Source organism: Lonchura striata, chromosome 2 (genome assembly GCF_050655825.1).
Source record: "Lonchura striata isolate lonStrDom1 chromosome 2, ASM5065582v1, whole genome shotgun sequence".
In the NCBI taxonomy this organism is placed as follows: Eukaryota; Metazoa; Chordata; class Aves; order Passeriformes; family Estrildidae; genus Lonchura; species Lonchura striata.
The window spans coordinates 107,665,223-107,681,899 of record NC_140704.1 but is presented as its reverse complement, the minus strand read 5'-3'; the positions used below and the strand labels follow the sequence as shown (position 1 = coordinate 107,681,899).

General features: G+C 46.4%; 1 protein-coding gene across 3 annotated transcripts; it reads right to left on the bottom strand.

The window, feature by feature from the left end:
* Positions 1-794: 794 nt before the first annotated feature.
* Positions 795-16,337, bottom strand: ZBTB14 (zinc finger and BTB domain containing 14). 3 transcript variants are annotated; one of them, XM_077784180.2, is made up of 3 exons: positions 15,944-16,337; positions 14,094-14,162; positions 795-13,681 (listed from the first exon to the last, which is right to left on the bottom strand). In XM_077784180.2, the coding sequence occupies exons 2-3, from the start codon at positions 14,094-14,096 to the stop codon at positions 12,338-12,340; spliced, it is 1,347 nt and encodes a 448-aa protein (XP_077640306.1). In that variant the 5' UTR covers positions 14,097-14,162; positions 15,944-16,337; the 3' UTR covers positions 795-12,337. The 3 variants fall into 3 exon arrangements, with proteins under 3 accessions (XP_077640306.1, XP_085428096.1, XP_085428095.1); XM_085571970.1 differs by lacking the exon at positions 15,944-16,337 and adding an exon at positions 15,766-15,799; XM_085571969.1 differs by lacking the exon at positions 15,944-16,337 and adding an exon at positions 15,147-15,193.
* Positions 16,338-16,677: the final 340 nt, after the last annotated feature.

The following is a 16,677-nucleotide window of genomic DNA, read 5'->3' as shown; positions in this document are numbered from 1 at the left end:
TACTTAAATGTATAAATAGGCCATTGGGAGTAGATCAGAAAACTGCAAATGGAAGCACTGTAGGGTTTGGGTGGTTTTGGTTATTGTTTTTAACAGAATGGGTTTACATCAGAACTACATTTTTCTAAACATAAAAAATTTCCATGCTCTGGTGGAAAAAGCAAAAAAGAACTCTCATGTTTTAATGATTTAATAAAGATTATCTATATTTAATGCATCGTATCTATGAATTTATTTTACTTCTGAATGAAAATAAAACTTTAGATCTATTTATTGCCATGGAGTTACTCTCCTTCATACTTCTTTAAAATGGCTCAGTATTATAAAAAAAAAAAATGCATTTGGAATTGCAATTCAGTAAGAATTCTAATATTTTGTTAGTACTATTTGTTTTACAAACTCATGCTCTCAAAGTACAGACTTATAAAAAAAAATCATGGAAAGAACCTGAAATCCAGGTATCCAGAAGTTCTGCTTTGGCCATGTTTTTTGATACCCCTATACCAAACAGATCAGATGTAGTAAGTCTTTATTCATACAGTCCACATGTTTTTTCAGGTTTACCTATAAAAATTAGATGCTTAACTACCAAACAGTAAAAAAACCCAGTAAATTTAAAAATATGTATTAACGAGATTCAAAAATATTATTTCTATTTTAAAGAGTTACACTGCTGTTCATATTGGAACCACCAAAATTCACCAAGTTTCAGAGTTCTATAAATATCTAAATGATCAGGGCATGCAAATAAAAATAATATAGAAGGACAATGGAGAGAAAAACACTGCAAAACATATCAATACTGTATAAATCACTATTTTTAGCTATTTTTTTTTTTTCAGATTTCTTGCATTACATTCAAAAATACTTCCTGAGAATAGGTGTCTCAACTCTTATGACATATATGTAACTGATCTATTAATGGAAATCCTCCATCTGTTCTGAAATGAATAAGAATGTTACTATAATTGTTTTACGTCTATATGAAGACAAATGACAGACCAACTGCTGTAATGGAATTTTTAACGCAATGTTCACATTTCTGGCTGACTGGGCACACTACTGTGATCTAAGGATAAACTGAAAAAGATGAAAATTCCTTAGATCTGTCTTTACCATTCAGGCAGAATTATCCTGTTCTGTAGCTATCTGTAAATGTTTGCATTCAGAAAAGTCATCTGTTGTGTGCAGTAGATGATGTAGTCTTTTATAAATGCTTTGTCTTCTCTATAACACCATAGTTGTCTGTATTAATAGAATACTTAATAAAAGATAATCTGCCACTAAAATATTACTAACTTTAGGGCAGACTTTCTGATATAATCTGGTAATTTATTTTGTATTTCACAGAACTCTAATAATTTTAAGTATCCCTACTTAATGGAAACACGAAAGCATCTCTGTATTAGAAAACTGAGACCGGATCTTCACAAGAACTCCAGTCTGACTACCTAAATGGCAAGATTTTGAGGAGTATTTAGCATTCTGTAGCTTACTGGAACAAATAAAAGATGACCTCAAACTTTTGCTACTCAAGTGAGCATGAGGAATTTCTTGTCACAAAACAAACTTTAAAACTCTGATCACCAGTATAAACCTTTCTAAAAGTTTAAAGCAGAAAAACAAAACCACAAGTACTCATTCAACTGTGATTTGCTTAATTTTCTAATATTTTTTTAAAGATTGGTAAGAGTAGTATGAAAATAATTCCTAATTTTGTTTGTCTAACCCATTCTTGAATATTACTACTAGTGGAGATTGCAGCACCTCCCCAGGCATTCTCTTTTAATGATTCTTTATTAAAATCCTTTAAAACTTGGGATTTTTTTTCCCTAACTTAATGGTTTACTGTTGTAATTTAAGCTCATGGCTTCTTGAATTCTTCATAGCAGACCTTGAGAAAATTTACTTCCTTCACATTTTACATTTTAGAACTCTTACCACAACAGATCTGTTTTGTACAGTCTTTTCAACCCCAACTTACCCAGGAAGAAGTGCACACAGTTTCAGATAAGAAAACATAGCAAGACTAATATATTTAGAAAAAAAAGTAGATCCTATTTTGGACCTACTGTCTTTATATCTATGATCAGATACAGTAAAATGTTTTAACAATGGTCATTTATCATGTTCTTCAAGAGAACCAATAAAATGCAATGAATACACATCCTCTGATGTTGCACAGGTACAAAATGTATAGTTTGTTTACAAACTAATATTACTGAATGCAAAATGAAGCAACATTTTAAAAAAATATATTGGAAAAGGTCCAAAGTTTACATTTTCTAAAATATTAAGATCATGCTTTATTTACAGACCAGCATTTGAACAATTACTGGCATTTTAAGATAACTGCTTAACCTGATGAATACATTAATAAAATTAAGCTGTAAAAAAAAACCCTCAACCAAATAAAAACCCCTCAATAATTGAAGTCCCATATAACAGTTCCAGAAACACTATTTTAAATTTCTATTTAGAAAAGCAAGATGTGATCTACCACACAGTAACTTATCAGAAACTGGCCTAACACTTTGATATGCTATAGGTATCGCAAGTGACCAATGTTATCAACCATGTACCCAAGAGTGTGTTTTTTGCCCATTCCAACTTCAAACGAAGTTTTCACAACAGCTGTAGTATTTACAAATTTAAAATAAAGGGTTTACATACCTTTGGATTACATTGCCACTGTTACTGGGTCTTTTCTTGAGGACCAGAAGTAGCAGACTGCAATCCAAAGACCACTTGTTTTCTTGACTCTGTGAGGTAACTATTGTTATCAGCATGTACCCCAGCTGGTTTTAAAAGACTGGCTAATAGTGAACACTCACCCAGGATCAACTATGACAGAACTTACTCACTGAAGTCTCCCTCTTGATGAGGGGTGGATGTCAAAAGATGGAAGCTTTTAAACTTGAACAAGACCTATGAGCTATATGATCAGCCACAACACAAACCCCAGCTGAGCCCTGCAGGCAGGTATGTGACACCTATGGCTGAAACTTCAGGAGTCTGGCAGTGACACCTGGTCACCTGCTCATGCAGATACTCCTCTACCTTCACTGTGCTAGGTTAGGTGACTGAAAGTTGCATAATAAAAAAACCATCTCAGGCTGCATTAGCTTTTACTGATTTTTACTGGGTTTGAGTAAGGAACATGTCTCCTCCATGCTCCACCCTTTTTCCTTTGCAGCCCAGTCCTACCTCTGGGGCCCTATATAAAAGTGAACATATAAACAAATGAGGCAGACATTTTCACCCACAGAAGGGACTGGTGAATGCCATGACACTTCTGCTTTGCCAGCCAGAATCCTTGAATAATGCATTTTTTTTTCACAAGAATGCAAGTATTTCATTTCAACTTGCCACCTTTATAAAAACAGGAGGATATCTGAGGGAATGGAATAGGAAGCAATTTCATTTTGATTACCATTCTCCTTTATATTCTGTTGTACCAGCCTAGATTAGGTGAAAAAAGGAGGAATTAAAAAGCTTGGGGACTCAATGTACGCTTCTCAAAAAATTGTAGGTATAACACCTAAGAATCATGAAAACCAAAGCCTTTCTTTCCATGTTTGTGATTTTTGAGATCTTAGCATTTTCCAACATAACTCACTGATTCTCATTGATTGCAATGTTTACATCATATTCAGTATTCCATACTGGATGAAGCAAAGTATCAGCCAGTGATGATCCCTGTTGTAGAGAACTGTGGTAGTCTGTTGTTTCACAGTTCGTTCTTCTGTAGTATGTTTTAATATTCCTTGTTATAAGTTCGTAATGGTTTTGTCTATGTACCCCATTTGGCTTCTTTAATTGTTCAGTCCTGACTTGTTTACTACAGTTTTCCCCAACAAAATGTATGTCAAGCCACATGTCAATCCATCTGTATAGCTCCCTTGTTCTCTTGTCTCACCCCTGTCTGTCAAAGATAGCACACTGCTTTGGTTCTGGAGAGTTCCCTGTCTCTCATCCCTTCCTCAAAGCAGAATTGGGTTGTAAAGTTTGCTCCCTCCCCATGTTGGCTTCTATTGGGGAGCCCTTACCCTGCACCCCTCCCCTAATGCCCTCCTATTGGTCACAGGTTGTGCCCTCTCCATGTTCCCTCTACCCTATAAAAGTAGCCTGTTCAGATTCAGATTCAGCTCACTTGTTCTGCCCTGACTTCGTCATTAAAGATTTGGAGATTCAGACAAGTGTCCTTCCCTTATTCCTTTGCCTCGGTTTCCTCATGCATCCACAGCAGGAGGTGATTGCTGCTGTGCTCCACGCGCCACAGCAATCACCGCCAACAGTCTCAGCAGAGACTCGGGGTGGCCACACGTGTGTCTGCCCTCCAGCCACTCGTGGGACAGCCAGCCGGTGAACCTCCATCCCGTGGCTGCTGAGAGCCAGGCACAGGTGGCACACCAACACTAAGGCTTCTTTGTTGCCTCAAGGCTTTCTCCATGCATTTTCACTGCTGAAAGGATTGCCACCATTGGCGCTGCATGTTGCCATGGTGCAGAAGCAGTGGCAAAAAGCGGTGCCACGCTTTCACTGCAAAGAAGTGGTGGCAGGGAGCAGCGCTGCGCTTTCGCTGAGAAGAAGTGTTGGTGGGAAGTGGTGCCACAGTTTCCGTGTGAAGAAACCCGACGGACAGGCTGTACTGCAGGTAAATATGCCTCTGCATTTATAAACCATGCTCTGCCATCGCCTCCATGTGAGCACACTCCGTCAGCGGTGCTCCCAGAGGAAAGAGACGTAGCTTTCTTGTCAGCATCTGGGAAGGTGTCTCTGCGACCAAGGACCACTTTTGCAGCTCTGTTTCCTGAAGTCGATGGTTTGGCGAGTTCTCTGAGGGTCTGAGAGGGACCCGGCCAGGGGCTCGGGGGGTGGACAACTGTTTCCCAAGGCAAGGGGACACACAACGCATGGCATGCTCAGTTCGTCCCCATTGGGTTTCAGGACTCTTTTATTTTCTCTCCTTTTTCCTGCAGAGGGTGGTTGAAAGCTAAGCTAGGCAGACAGGATGGGCACCAGGCTGTCTACCCAACAAAGGGAAGTTTATTACCAAGTTACAGAGTACCTGGGAGAGGTGGGTCTTGTGTTTTCAAAAGGCATTGTTAAAAGGTTCACGAGGTGGTTGTTTTTTAATTTTCCAAATGTTGCTTCACAAAATGTCCAAAATTTTGTGTTTTGGAAACAAGTAGGTGCTAAATTGAGTGATTTAACAAAGAGAGGTGACTCCTCCATTAAAGAGGGATTTTGCAATTATTTCTGTTGATTTGGGATGTGTTAAAAGTGAAAGAATATGGAGTTAAAAAACAAACCGCGAGTTTACCCCTGGTTTTCTCCAGAAACACCTCTTCCCCACTTTCTTCTCCCATTCCCTTCCCTCAGAGTGGGTGGACAGAGGGGAGCAGCCCATCCTCAGAAGATGCAGGGTTGCCACCATCTCCCTGGCTCCCCCAGGTCCCCTTGGAACCCCTGCTCTAACAGTGATGGCCACACTCTCAGGGACCTCACCCTGATCCCTCAATCCAATCCCTTTATCCCTATTAGAAATCCTAGTTCTCAATTTCAGGATGGTTCTTTCTCTCATCCCACCGAAGCACCACAAAAAAGCTTCAGCCTCGTGGCAGATGCTTCTTTCTAGAACCCCTTTCTCTCTCTTCCCACCCAGACTCTTGATCCTCCCCTCTCCCTGGGTCCCTCCTCCTCCTTTGCGGGGGAGAGGGGGGGGAAGTGTCACCCCACCCATGGTTCCACCCACTGCTCCTCTCATTGATGTGACATCACCAGTCCCCTCCTCCTTCTCCTCGGCTGCCTCCGTCCAGGTTTCCACCCACCACCCTCCCGTTTCCCACGCTCTGGCTTCTGGTTCTCACAGTAACAGGAGGACTGGGCGTGCAGTGCCAGGGAGACTGGAAGCGGTGGAAAATAACAACTCACCTTTCCTAGCCCAAGTCACTTATAATGCAAGGGGAGACCACCCCAGGTGGGAACTACTGTCGTATCAGCATCAAAGAACTTTGCAGAACATAGCGTGAATTCAGCCAGAAAAGCGAGTTTTTAGGAATCTTTTAAAAGCAATATTTACTTCATACATGCTGGTTCCTGCAGATTTAAAAAGGCTTTTTAATTGCTTGATCACATCATCCGAATATAAATTATGGGAGTGAACGTGGAAAAGATTAGTGGGAGACCTTCTTCCACAGATTTTGCAGAATTCTGAATGTTCCACTGATTGAGATGAGAATGATATCACCTTTTATCATCTGGTCAGTGAGGGTGACTGGTAGCAGGTGCGGAAATAGGCTGGGGAGAATTCCAAAAATAGTTCTAGATCAAGTTAAAGATGCTGCAGAGAAAGCTTTCTTGACCATGCCATCCAAAGAACCAATCCAACCCTGTATTTTTATTAAGCAGTCTTTTTCTCAGAGGCATTTATGGACTTTGTTGAATGGGTTTGTGCTCCTGTAGAAAAGAGAGTAAAAAACCTAGAGATACAAGAACAGTTCATACTAGAAATAGTCTCCAGCAATGCAAACGAAGCTTGTAGAAAAGTCATCCTGTCACTCCCTTCAACTCCAACTTGCACCCTAGACCAGCTTATAGAGAAGTGTACCAAGAAAGCCATAAACACTGTAGAAGACACCCCAAGGAAACCAGCCTTGCGGGAAAACACTGTAGAAGACACCCCAAGGAAACCAGCCTTGTGGGAACAGACAGCAGCTCCAGCAGCCTCTACCTGAGGGAATCAACCACCTAGGAGGAGATGCTTCCACTGCCATCAAGGACATTTTATAAGTCAATGCCTCTTCGAAGGAAGGGTGCCTCCAGGGAGGGGAGGGGCAGGGGACGGGGAAGCTTCCCAGACACAAAAAACTAAATACAGAGTGTGCGTCTGCCCTGTGCATCAATAAAAATAGGGCAGCCCATGGGCGGGGTGGGGGGAGGGTCGCTGACAATAGTGCCAGCGCTCAAGTAATAACCCCAGATAGAAGAAAACCTTACTGGCTGAGACTAACTAATCCTGTTTTCTTTCCTGATCAGGCCTGGCAAGTAGTCACTGCTGCACCTGGACTTCTCCCTCACATCTATCAGGTGGAGACTTATAAGCACTCCCCATCTTTAAACTGCAAGTACCTTGCTGCTGGGGACACCAGGCACACTCCCCTTAAGATTGAAATCGCCCCAGGGATCCCGTCACTTGATCCCGAGAACTTCAGTCTCATGGCACGCTGTGTCCATCCCCTCCTCTTCCTGCTGGAGGGCCAAGGCATTGCGCAGGCCACTCCAGTGCCCTATGCAATCAGCAATGACCTGAACCTTTCCATTTATTTTACCGAAGTGCTGGGAGAGGACAAGCCCCTTGTATGGTGTGACCTTAAAAGTGGGAGGCATTCCATCCAGTTACGAGGGATGATGGACATGGGGGCAGACATGATGGTCATTTCTCCACAAAAATGGCTGTCACAATGGGAGCTACAAAGCGTGCCCAGCAAAGTTCTAGGTGTTGGGGGCACCCAATTAGCTAAAAGATCCAGTAGCATTGTACAAATTGAGGGACTGAATGGGCAATTGGGCTCCATACACCCATTGTGTTGAATTCCAAGTTCACCCTATGGGGGAGAGATGCCATGTCTCAATGGGGGGGAAAATTGGAACTTCCAGACACTCAGGATTTTTAGTGACAGTCACTGAGGAGCACCCTGCCCAGAAACTAAATTGGTTGACAGATACACCAGTGTGGGTAGAACGGTGGCCACTGAACAAACAGAAATTAAGTGCGCTCACTCAGATTGTTGAGGAGGAGTTGGCCAAGGGTCACATAATTGAAGCCAATAGCCCATGGAACTTCCCTGTCTTTGTCATCAAAAAGCCAGGGAGGGATAAATGGTGTCTCCTCCATGATTTGAGAAAAATCAATGATGTAATCGAGAACATGGTGTCTCTCCAACTAGGGATGCCGTCCTTTTCAATGCTCCCCCAAAAGTGATCATTGGCTGTCATCAATATAAAAGATGGCTTCACCCAGCCGATGCTCCTCACTTTGCTTTCTCTGTGCCCTCCATCAATAGAGAAGCTCTCATGAAGTGCTACCACTGGAGAGTATTGCCTCAGAGCCTCAAATGTTCTCCCACCATTTGCCAGTGGTATGTCGCCAGAGTCCTGTCCCCAGTGCATGCTAGAGCGAGATTGCATCATATATCACTATATGGACGACGTTCTTGTTTGTGCCCCCAATGACCATGTGCTTGCAGGAGTGCTTGAGGACACTATCACTGCCTTGGCAACAGATGGATTGGAGTTGCAAAGGGAGAAGAAGCTGTTGCCTTGGAAGTATCTAGGGCTTGAAATTTTCAACCAGACCATCAAGCTCCAGAGGGTTTTCATAAATGACAATGCAAAAACCCTGCAGGACCTCCAACAGTTGTGTGGGTCTTTGAACTAGATCAGGCCCTGACTGGGGCTCACCATGGAGGATATGTCTCCCCTCTTCAACTTGTTGAGGTGGGGAGAGGGGTTAGATTCTCTGAGGGCCTTGACCCAGGAGGCGAGGACAGTGCTCCGAGAAGGTGCAATCCACACTGGCAGGCTGGCAAGCCCACTGTTGGTGTGAGGGCCTTCCCTTCTGCCACATTATCTTAGGTAAGTTACCACACCTTCACAGGCTCATTTTTCAATGGGACACGGACCAGAAGGACCCCCTCCTAATCACAGAGTGGGTGTTCCTCAGTCATCAGTTGTCCAAAAGCATTATGCAGCCACTAGAGCTGATGGTTCAGTTGATCATAAAGGCTAAAGTCCGTCTGCAACTGTTGGCAGGGTACAACTTCACATGTATCCATGTCCCCATCAAAATATCAACTGGGAAACTAACCAAGGAGACCTTGAAGCACTTGCTCCACAAAAACGAGAATTTGCAGTTTGCTCTGGACAGTTATCCAGGGCAAATTTCTTTCCATCACTCAGCTCACAAATTGTTTAACATCAAGTTTAATTTGATTCCAAAAGAAATCCAAAGTAGACACCCATTAAAGGCCTTGACAGTCTTTACTGATGGGTCCAGAGTGTCCCACAAGTCAGTGATGACCTGGAAAAATCCTCAAACTCAGCAGTGGGAAGCCGATGTTAAAACTGTAGAGGGCTCTCCTCAAGTTGCTGAGTTGGATGCAGTCATAAGGGTCTTTAAGAAATTCCCAGTACCAATTAATATTGCGACCGATTCAGCTTACACAGCAGGAGTAGTGTCCAGAGTAGAACATGCAGTCTTGAAGGAAGTCTCCAATCCAGTCATCTTTGGCTTGCTCTCAAAGCTTGTATATCTAGTTTCCCACCAAGAGCAATCCTTTTTTGTGACGCATGTGAGGTCACACACTGACCTCCCTGGGTTCATCAGTGAAGAGAACAATCTAGCAGACGAAGAGAACATCTAGCAGACGCCCTAGCTGCCCCTTTGCAGCTGGCCAGCCAACCTAACATCTTCCAACAGGCCAAGCTTAGCCATCAGCAATTCTATCAAAACGTTCCTGGTCTGATCCACCAATTCTACCTGAGGCATGATCAGGCCAAGGTGATTGTGGTCACATGCCCAAACTGTCAGGAGTCCTCCTTACCATCAATGGGTTCAGGAGTAAACCCAAGAGGACTCCCCAGTTGTGAGGTCTGGCAAACTGACATGACCCATGTGCCTGAATTCAGGCGGCTGAAATACATACATGTATCAGTGGACACCTTCTTGGGAAGAGTTTTTGTCTCGGCCCATGCAGGGGAAAAGGCCTCAGATGCACAGAAACATTTTGTGCAGGCCTTTGAAACCTTGGGAGTCTCCAAAACCATCAAAATAGATAATGGCCCAGGCTATACATCCAAGAGGTTCGGCGAGTTTTTGCAGGAATGGGGAGTTCAACATCGGACCACACTCCCCCACCAGCCAAGCTGTGAGAGGACCCATCAAATGCTCAAAAAAGTCCTCACCTGCTGCCGCTCTGCTGATCTGAAGCCCCCTGGCTTCTGCTGCCCTGCAGAGGCACAGTCAGGTGTGGGGGTCACTCCCCTGGTTCTCCAGGAGAGTTGGGGAGCGGCTAAGGCAGAAAGTTACACTATCTGCCTTGTTTGGAGGAAAGGGGCATCTGAGCAGATAATAAGGGAGTTGACTTAAGGCAAAGAAAACAGTTTCGGTTTTAATCCAGGCTCTGGGGAGCTCGGAGCTACAGAGAATCCAGCAGCCAAAAGTGGCCTCGAGGCTTCTGCAACATCTTAAATACCGCGGTGCAACATCTTAAAAACCAGGGGAAGGGAATGCCCATTGGCCAATATGGGGATGTGGGGGAGGGGAAGGTGAAAGGATAGACAGATACAAAAACCAATGGGGAAACTTAAGGGAGGGAACTCGGACCCTCATCCAATCCCTCAACGCCCAGGGTAGAAAATTCAGGAAGAATGGGATGGGGAGCCGAGTGGGTACCAGAGAGGGGAGGGGGAAGTGACTAAGCATTTTCAGGGAGATTGGCACTGAGGGAACAACGGGAAAACTCGGGGTGGAACCATTGGGAGAAAATGGGGGGTGGAAGGGCAAACCATTACAGAACTGTTACAGAAATGTAAAAACACAATACAACCCACCAGAGAGGAGATTTCCAGGTCTTGTCACCGCAGCACAGATTGTACAAAGCTTTGTTTACTATCAACTTTCTTAACTGCTCCTTTGACAACCCAAACCCACCAGTCCTGAGGCATTTTTACCATTACCAACAACTGCCAGTCAAGGAAAGACCTCCTGCTATGGTGAGAGATCCAGACTCTAAAGACATCCAGGGTCCCTTTAAATTAGTGACATGGGGCCATGGATACACATGTCTGTCCACATTCTCAGAAGTAAAGTGGATGCCCAAGAAGTGGGTGAAACCATACACTTCCACAAGAGAGGAAACTGAGTTGGAAATTGTCCCTTTAAATCCCCAAAAGAACCCCGCCAATTATGCAGTTGCATCAGACTGAAAGCGTTGCAAGGGAGGAGGAAAACCCTGACCCTTTTTCCCACCACGTGGTGTTTGGTTGCCTGTATTTCATAGTTGTGTTGTCATTTTTCCTAGACAACCACCTGACCAGCTATGAAGATTCAAGAACTGGGGCCTGTCAGTCTGGATGCTTTCTGCTGCAAAAGACATTAGTTGCTTTATAGTTGCTATATTTCTAGTCTCAATAGTTTTTGGAATCTTAAAACAAGTTATTCCCACTGCCACAGCAAACCCATCTTCTTCAAAGACTGTGGTAGCTGCTACCACTACAGACCAAAAGTAGTGGGAAGAAGGTGCCCCTGAAAGCACATTGGTTTAAAGAACTCAGTTCCAGGGTGGAGTTGGTACCTCTCCTCAGCTGTTTTTCAACTTTATAAAACAAAAAACAGGTAGATGTGGTAGTCTGTTATTTCACAGCTGGTTCTTCTGTAGTATGTTTTAATATTCCTTGTTGTAAGTTCGTAATGGTTCAGTGCTTGTACCCCATTTGGCTTCCTCAGGTTCAGTCCTGAGTTGTTTACCACAGTTTTCCCCGACAAAATGTATGTCAAGCCACCTGTATACCTCCCTTGTTCTCTCGTCTCACCCCTGTCTGTCAAAGATAGCACACTGCTTTGGTTCTGGAGAGTTCCCTGTCTCTCATCCCTTCCTCAAAGCAGAATTGGGTTGTAAAGTTTGCTCCGTCCCCATGTTGGCTTCTATTGGGGAGCCCTTACCCTGCACCCCTCCCCTAATGCCCTCCTATTGGTCAAAGGTTGTGCCCTCCCCATGTTCCCTCTACCCTATAAAAGTAGCCTGTTCAGATTCAGATTCAGCTCACTTGTTCTGCCCCAACTTCGTCATTAAAGATTTGGAGATTCAGACAAGTGTTCTTCCCTTATTCCTTTGCCTCGGTTTCCTCGTGCTCTGTGCTTCTACTGTGCTCCCCACGCCGCAGCAATCACCACCACCCGCAACAGTTTCGGCAGAGACTCGGGGACAGCCACACAAGTGTCTGCCCTCCGGCCACTTGTGGGACAGCGAACCTCCACCCCGTGGCTGCTGAGAGCCAGGCGCAGAAAACTTGATCACATTCTCGAATTAAAGCAGTTATTAGTGCATTATACTGCTAGTGACAATGAAACTGTTTCACATTCTAAGAATACCCATCTCTGAAATGTTTTAAAATACCTAACCAAGCGAAGCTATGTATTTATCCCTATGTAACATTCAAATCCTCTAAAAATATGCTTTCTTTAAAAGATTCTCAGTCTAAATGTATATCAACAACAGGTTTTGCTCATTTAATTTCTTATATTATTCTGATAAAATTCCTGCTTTAGTTTTTAACTACAGGCTATAGTTTCTAACTGCTGCTCTGCTTCAGCAGCCATGGCTGCTGCCTGCAACTGTTCTGTTTCACTCTGGATGGAATTGGCTGCTGTAACTTGCTTTCTTTCACTGTGCATATTGTTCTCATGCCTTTTTAGGTCAGATGCCTTAGCAAATGCTTTAGTGCAGGAACTGCAGACAAAAGGTTTCTCTCCTCGGTGCCTTCTTTCATGGTCTTTGAGGTGGGACTTGTGCTTGAAAGCTTTATCACACATATGGCATGCAAATGGCCTCTCATTACTGTGAACTCTTTCATGTTTTTTTAGATCTGGTGCCCGAATAAAAGACTTCCCACACACCTCACAACTGTAAGGCTTGTAACCCGTGTGTATTTTCAAGTGTTCTTTCAAATGAGCTTGCGTGGTAAAGCCCTTTGTACACATTTCACAAACAAATGGTCTGTCTGCAGTGTGTAGTTTTTCATGTTTTCTCAAACGCGCTTCATCAGAAAAGGTCTTGCCACAAGCCTGACATACAATGTGTTCCCTGTGACCATAAAGCAAGTACTCAAACTTCATGTCCCCGGCTGCTGTGGTCCATCCTGGCGTCTGTTCATCTTTCACTTCATTTATGCCATCATTAAATGTGAGTGCCTGAGGCGTCTGAGATCCTAAGTCTTTAGATTCCGTTGTTTCCATAGGCTCTACTTCTTGGCCATAACAGTTTACTTTTCTAACTTCTTCACTTCCCAACTCTTTCAGAATTGCCTCTTGCACTCTCAGGGTAGTGGTTGGTGATTTACCATCTTCCTGACTTGGGGGAGTACCTTCCACTGTCACATCTGATGGACTGTCATCATGATCTCCGATCTCTTCCACCTCATCATCTTGGGTATCATTGGGTTCCCCCATAGAACGGTTCATTTTTAGACAGTACTTGCTCTTGGACTGTGTGTTTTCCTCAGGACTAGATACATCACGTTTTTGAGAGCAGAGTTTATCAAGAAACCGAATACCAAGGATCTGTCCTGAAGACATCATCAAGTTTACATCCTCCTTTTTAACAGAAATCTTTGCAGTATACATATAATTGAGAACTTCCTCAAAAATATCAGAACGAAGAAAATCTATTTCTATTACTGATGAGCTATCAACTTCAAGTTTCTTGAAAAGCTTTTTGAAGTAGGTACTGCAGGCAGCAAGCACACACCTGTGGGCTCTGAACTTAACATCTTCAACCACAATAGCGATGTCACAAAATTCTCCTTCCAAACGTTGTTCATTCAGTGTTTTCAGGAACACAGTTTTGTGATCGTCGTCATTATACTTAATGGTTTCAGACATACTGATGAAAAACTCCTGTAAATTAACAGGAAAATTCTGTAACTTTTATAAAGCAGTCTAAGTCACAAAATCCCAAGAGATGAATTAATTTCCATCATTTAAGAAAAACCCAACCTTTTTTTTTACATAAAATGACCACAAAAAGCCTGTTAGACTCTAAAAGCATTACTCTGAAACTGATTTTAAAATTGTGAATGCATAAAGGTTTTCTTAGGTTACACAATTTACAATTATTCAAATCTTTATTCATTCAGTTACACAAAATTGAAAACTTTTTCTTTTAAACTGCAATTCCGAGTAAATGCATGACCCAACTCATAAGTCATTATTATAGCTAAAGGAAATGTTAACACTTAAAATGTGTAAGAAATACACTAAATAAGTCAGCACGACAAACTAAATTTGAAATATCAAATATAAGCCTTACCATGAACAATGCAGGTAGTTTTCTAAGCAAATGATTATTAAATTAATCTCAGAATGGGCCACCTTCAGCCTGAAAGATGGGAAGATAATAACATTTCAAGATGTGATAATATCTATTCCAAAAATTATTTTGAGTGTTAAAAGAGAGCATTTTCAATTATTTAAAATTAGATAAAATACATTGTTAAAACATAGTGCCAAAGCAGGAAATACAGCAGAGAGGAGGGAAATTTAATACTTGGTTTGGAACAAATCCTGTGCTGCCTGGCACAGATCTCCTGGGAATTTCTTCCCTAAATTCTAATTTATCCTAAACCATATATAAAGCAGAAGCAGATGACAGGAATGATGGTAGGTTTGCAATTCTTGGTGCTGTATGTTTCACATGGTATGGGAACACCTGGCTCCCTACAAATACCTCTCCGTTCCTGGCACCTCCACTAAAGTGTTTCTGGCTACACAGAAAAATTAAAAAAAAAATAAATAAAGGCAAAAAAAAGGACAGCCAAAATTCTTCTTAGTCCTATATAACAAAACTTTAAGATAGCCAGATAGTAAGTCTGTAAATACTTGAAATATACAAAAGGAAACAAAACCGGGAAAGCAATATTGTATGTATTTACGGGCTATCTGGTTCTGCTGGCCCAGGAAAATGTATCAGTCCAGCACTGAAGATGGCAGGACAAACAACTATTTCAACGGGATCCTTTTAGAGCTCTTTTCAAGATGGGGAAAATGCTTTATTTTTAAACAAACAGTGAGATCGCTGCTAATAATCTAGCAGAAATTGCACCGTCCTGTTAAACAGTATTCAGTTTTGCTGCAATTCTGTCGACACTAAGAGAGAACTAATTATAGAAGTAATTGGCTGAAAACAGGGCTGCAGAGTACACAGGGGTGAACCTGGCAAAGAACTAAGTTAGTCCTTTGCCGAATGGAGCGGGTCAGACACTTGCCCAGAGCCTTTCCAGCTCCGATTTAAGAAAGCTCCGGTTACTTATTCCTCTGGGCAATTCAGACTTATTCCTCCACACACTTTTTACACGGCCGCTACCTCCGCAAGGGCCGCAGGGAGGCGTTTTCGGGGCTGAGACTGCTCGGGACGCGCTCGCTGCCGCCCCGCGCCGGCTCTCGCGGCCGCCGTGCCCGCGACCGCGGAGGCGCACGCCCGCTCCACGCACCCGCGGCGCGGGCGGGCTCCCGGCGGGGACCAGCCCGGCCCCTGCCGCGCCGCCCGCGCTCCCGGCCCGGCGTCGGGGGCGCCCGCGAGCGCCAGGCGGCCGCTCTCTGGAGCGAGCCCGGCGCTCCCGCCGCGCCGCCTCACGGGGCTGCGCGGGGACGGCGCCCCGCTCCCTCCTTCTGTCTGTCCGTCCGTCCGTCCGTCCGTCCGTCCGTCCGTGCCTCCCTCTCGCCCTCCCCGCTCCAACTGCTCTCCCGCGGCTCCCGCCGCCTGGACGCGGCCGCGCGCCCCTTTGTTGCGGCGGCCGCCGCGCGGGACCCGCGCGCCCCAGCATGCGCATCCGCCGCTGGACGCGTCGTCCTCCTCCTCCTCCTCCTCCTCCTCCTCCTCCTCCCCCCCGCTCCCGCTGGCCCTCCCCTCGCCCGCGGGAGGCAGGCGCGCGGCGGCGCCGGGGCTGCTGGCGGCGGGCGCGCCCGCGGCGGCGCCATCTCACCCAGCGCGCGCTGCCGGGGCCGTAACGGCGGCGGCGAGCGGGGGAGGGATGGCAGAGGGAGGGGGAGGAGGAGGGAGGGGGCGTGCGGGGGAGAGCGCGCGCGCGCGCGCGGCGAAACGGCGGCCCGGCCGCGGCGCGGGAGCGGAGCGGGGGGGGGGGGGGAGGGGCTCGCGCTTACCTGCCGCCCGCCCGCGCGCGCGGAGCCGCGCTTCCCGGGGGGCGCGGGGGGGCTGCCGCTGCCACTGCCGCCGCGCGGGAGGGGGACGGGGGAAGGGACGGGAAGGAGGGAGGGAGGGAATGGGGGGGAATTTGGGGAGGGGGTCTTGGGGGGGGGGGGGGCCCTGCGCGCGTCTCTCCGGCCGTCACCGCCGCCTCCTGCACGAGCACTCCAGTGCGCGCGCGCGCGCGCTCGGGGAGGGGGGGGGTGCGCGGGGGCTACGTGCATGCGCGGTGCGAGCGGAGGGCGCGCCTGTGCCCGGGGAGCGCGGAGGAGGAGGAGGCGGAGGAGGAGGCAGGGGCGGCGGGGAGGGGGGCGCAGCGGGGCCTGCGGCGCGCCGGTTCCCATCGCCCTTCCCCCGCTTCGGGGGACGCGCGGCTCGGCCCCCCCTCCTCGGGCCGCGGGGGCGCGCGGGCCGCAGCCGTTCCCGCCGCGGCGCGGGCACCCGCCCCGCCGCGCCTGCGCCCGCCGCGTGTGCGAGCCCGGGGCGCGGGCACGGCCTCCCCCCGCCAGGCGGCGCACGGCGGCGGGCGCGGCGCGGGCTCGGCCCCGAGCCGGCCGCGGCGGCGCCCGCGCGGCCGTGGGGCGGCGCTCGGGGGCGCGCCCGCGCGTGTCCGCGGAGGAGCGGCGGTGGCGGGAGGTGCGGAGCCATCCTGCCCATGATGTGCCCCTTTCCTGCCGCCGGGAGCGGAACG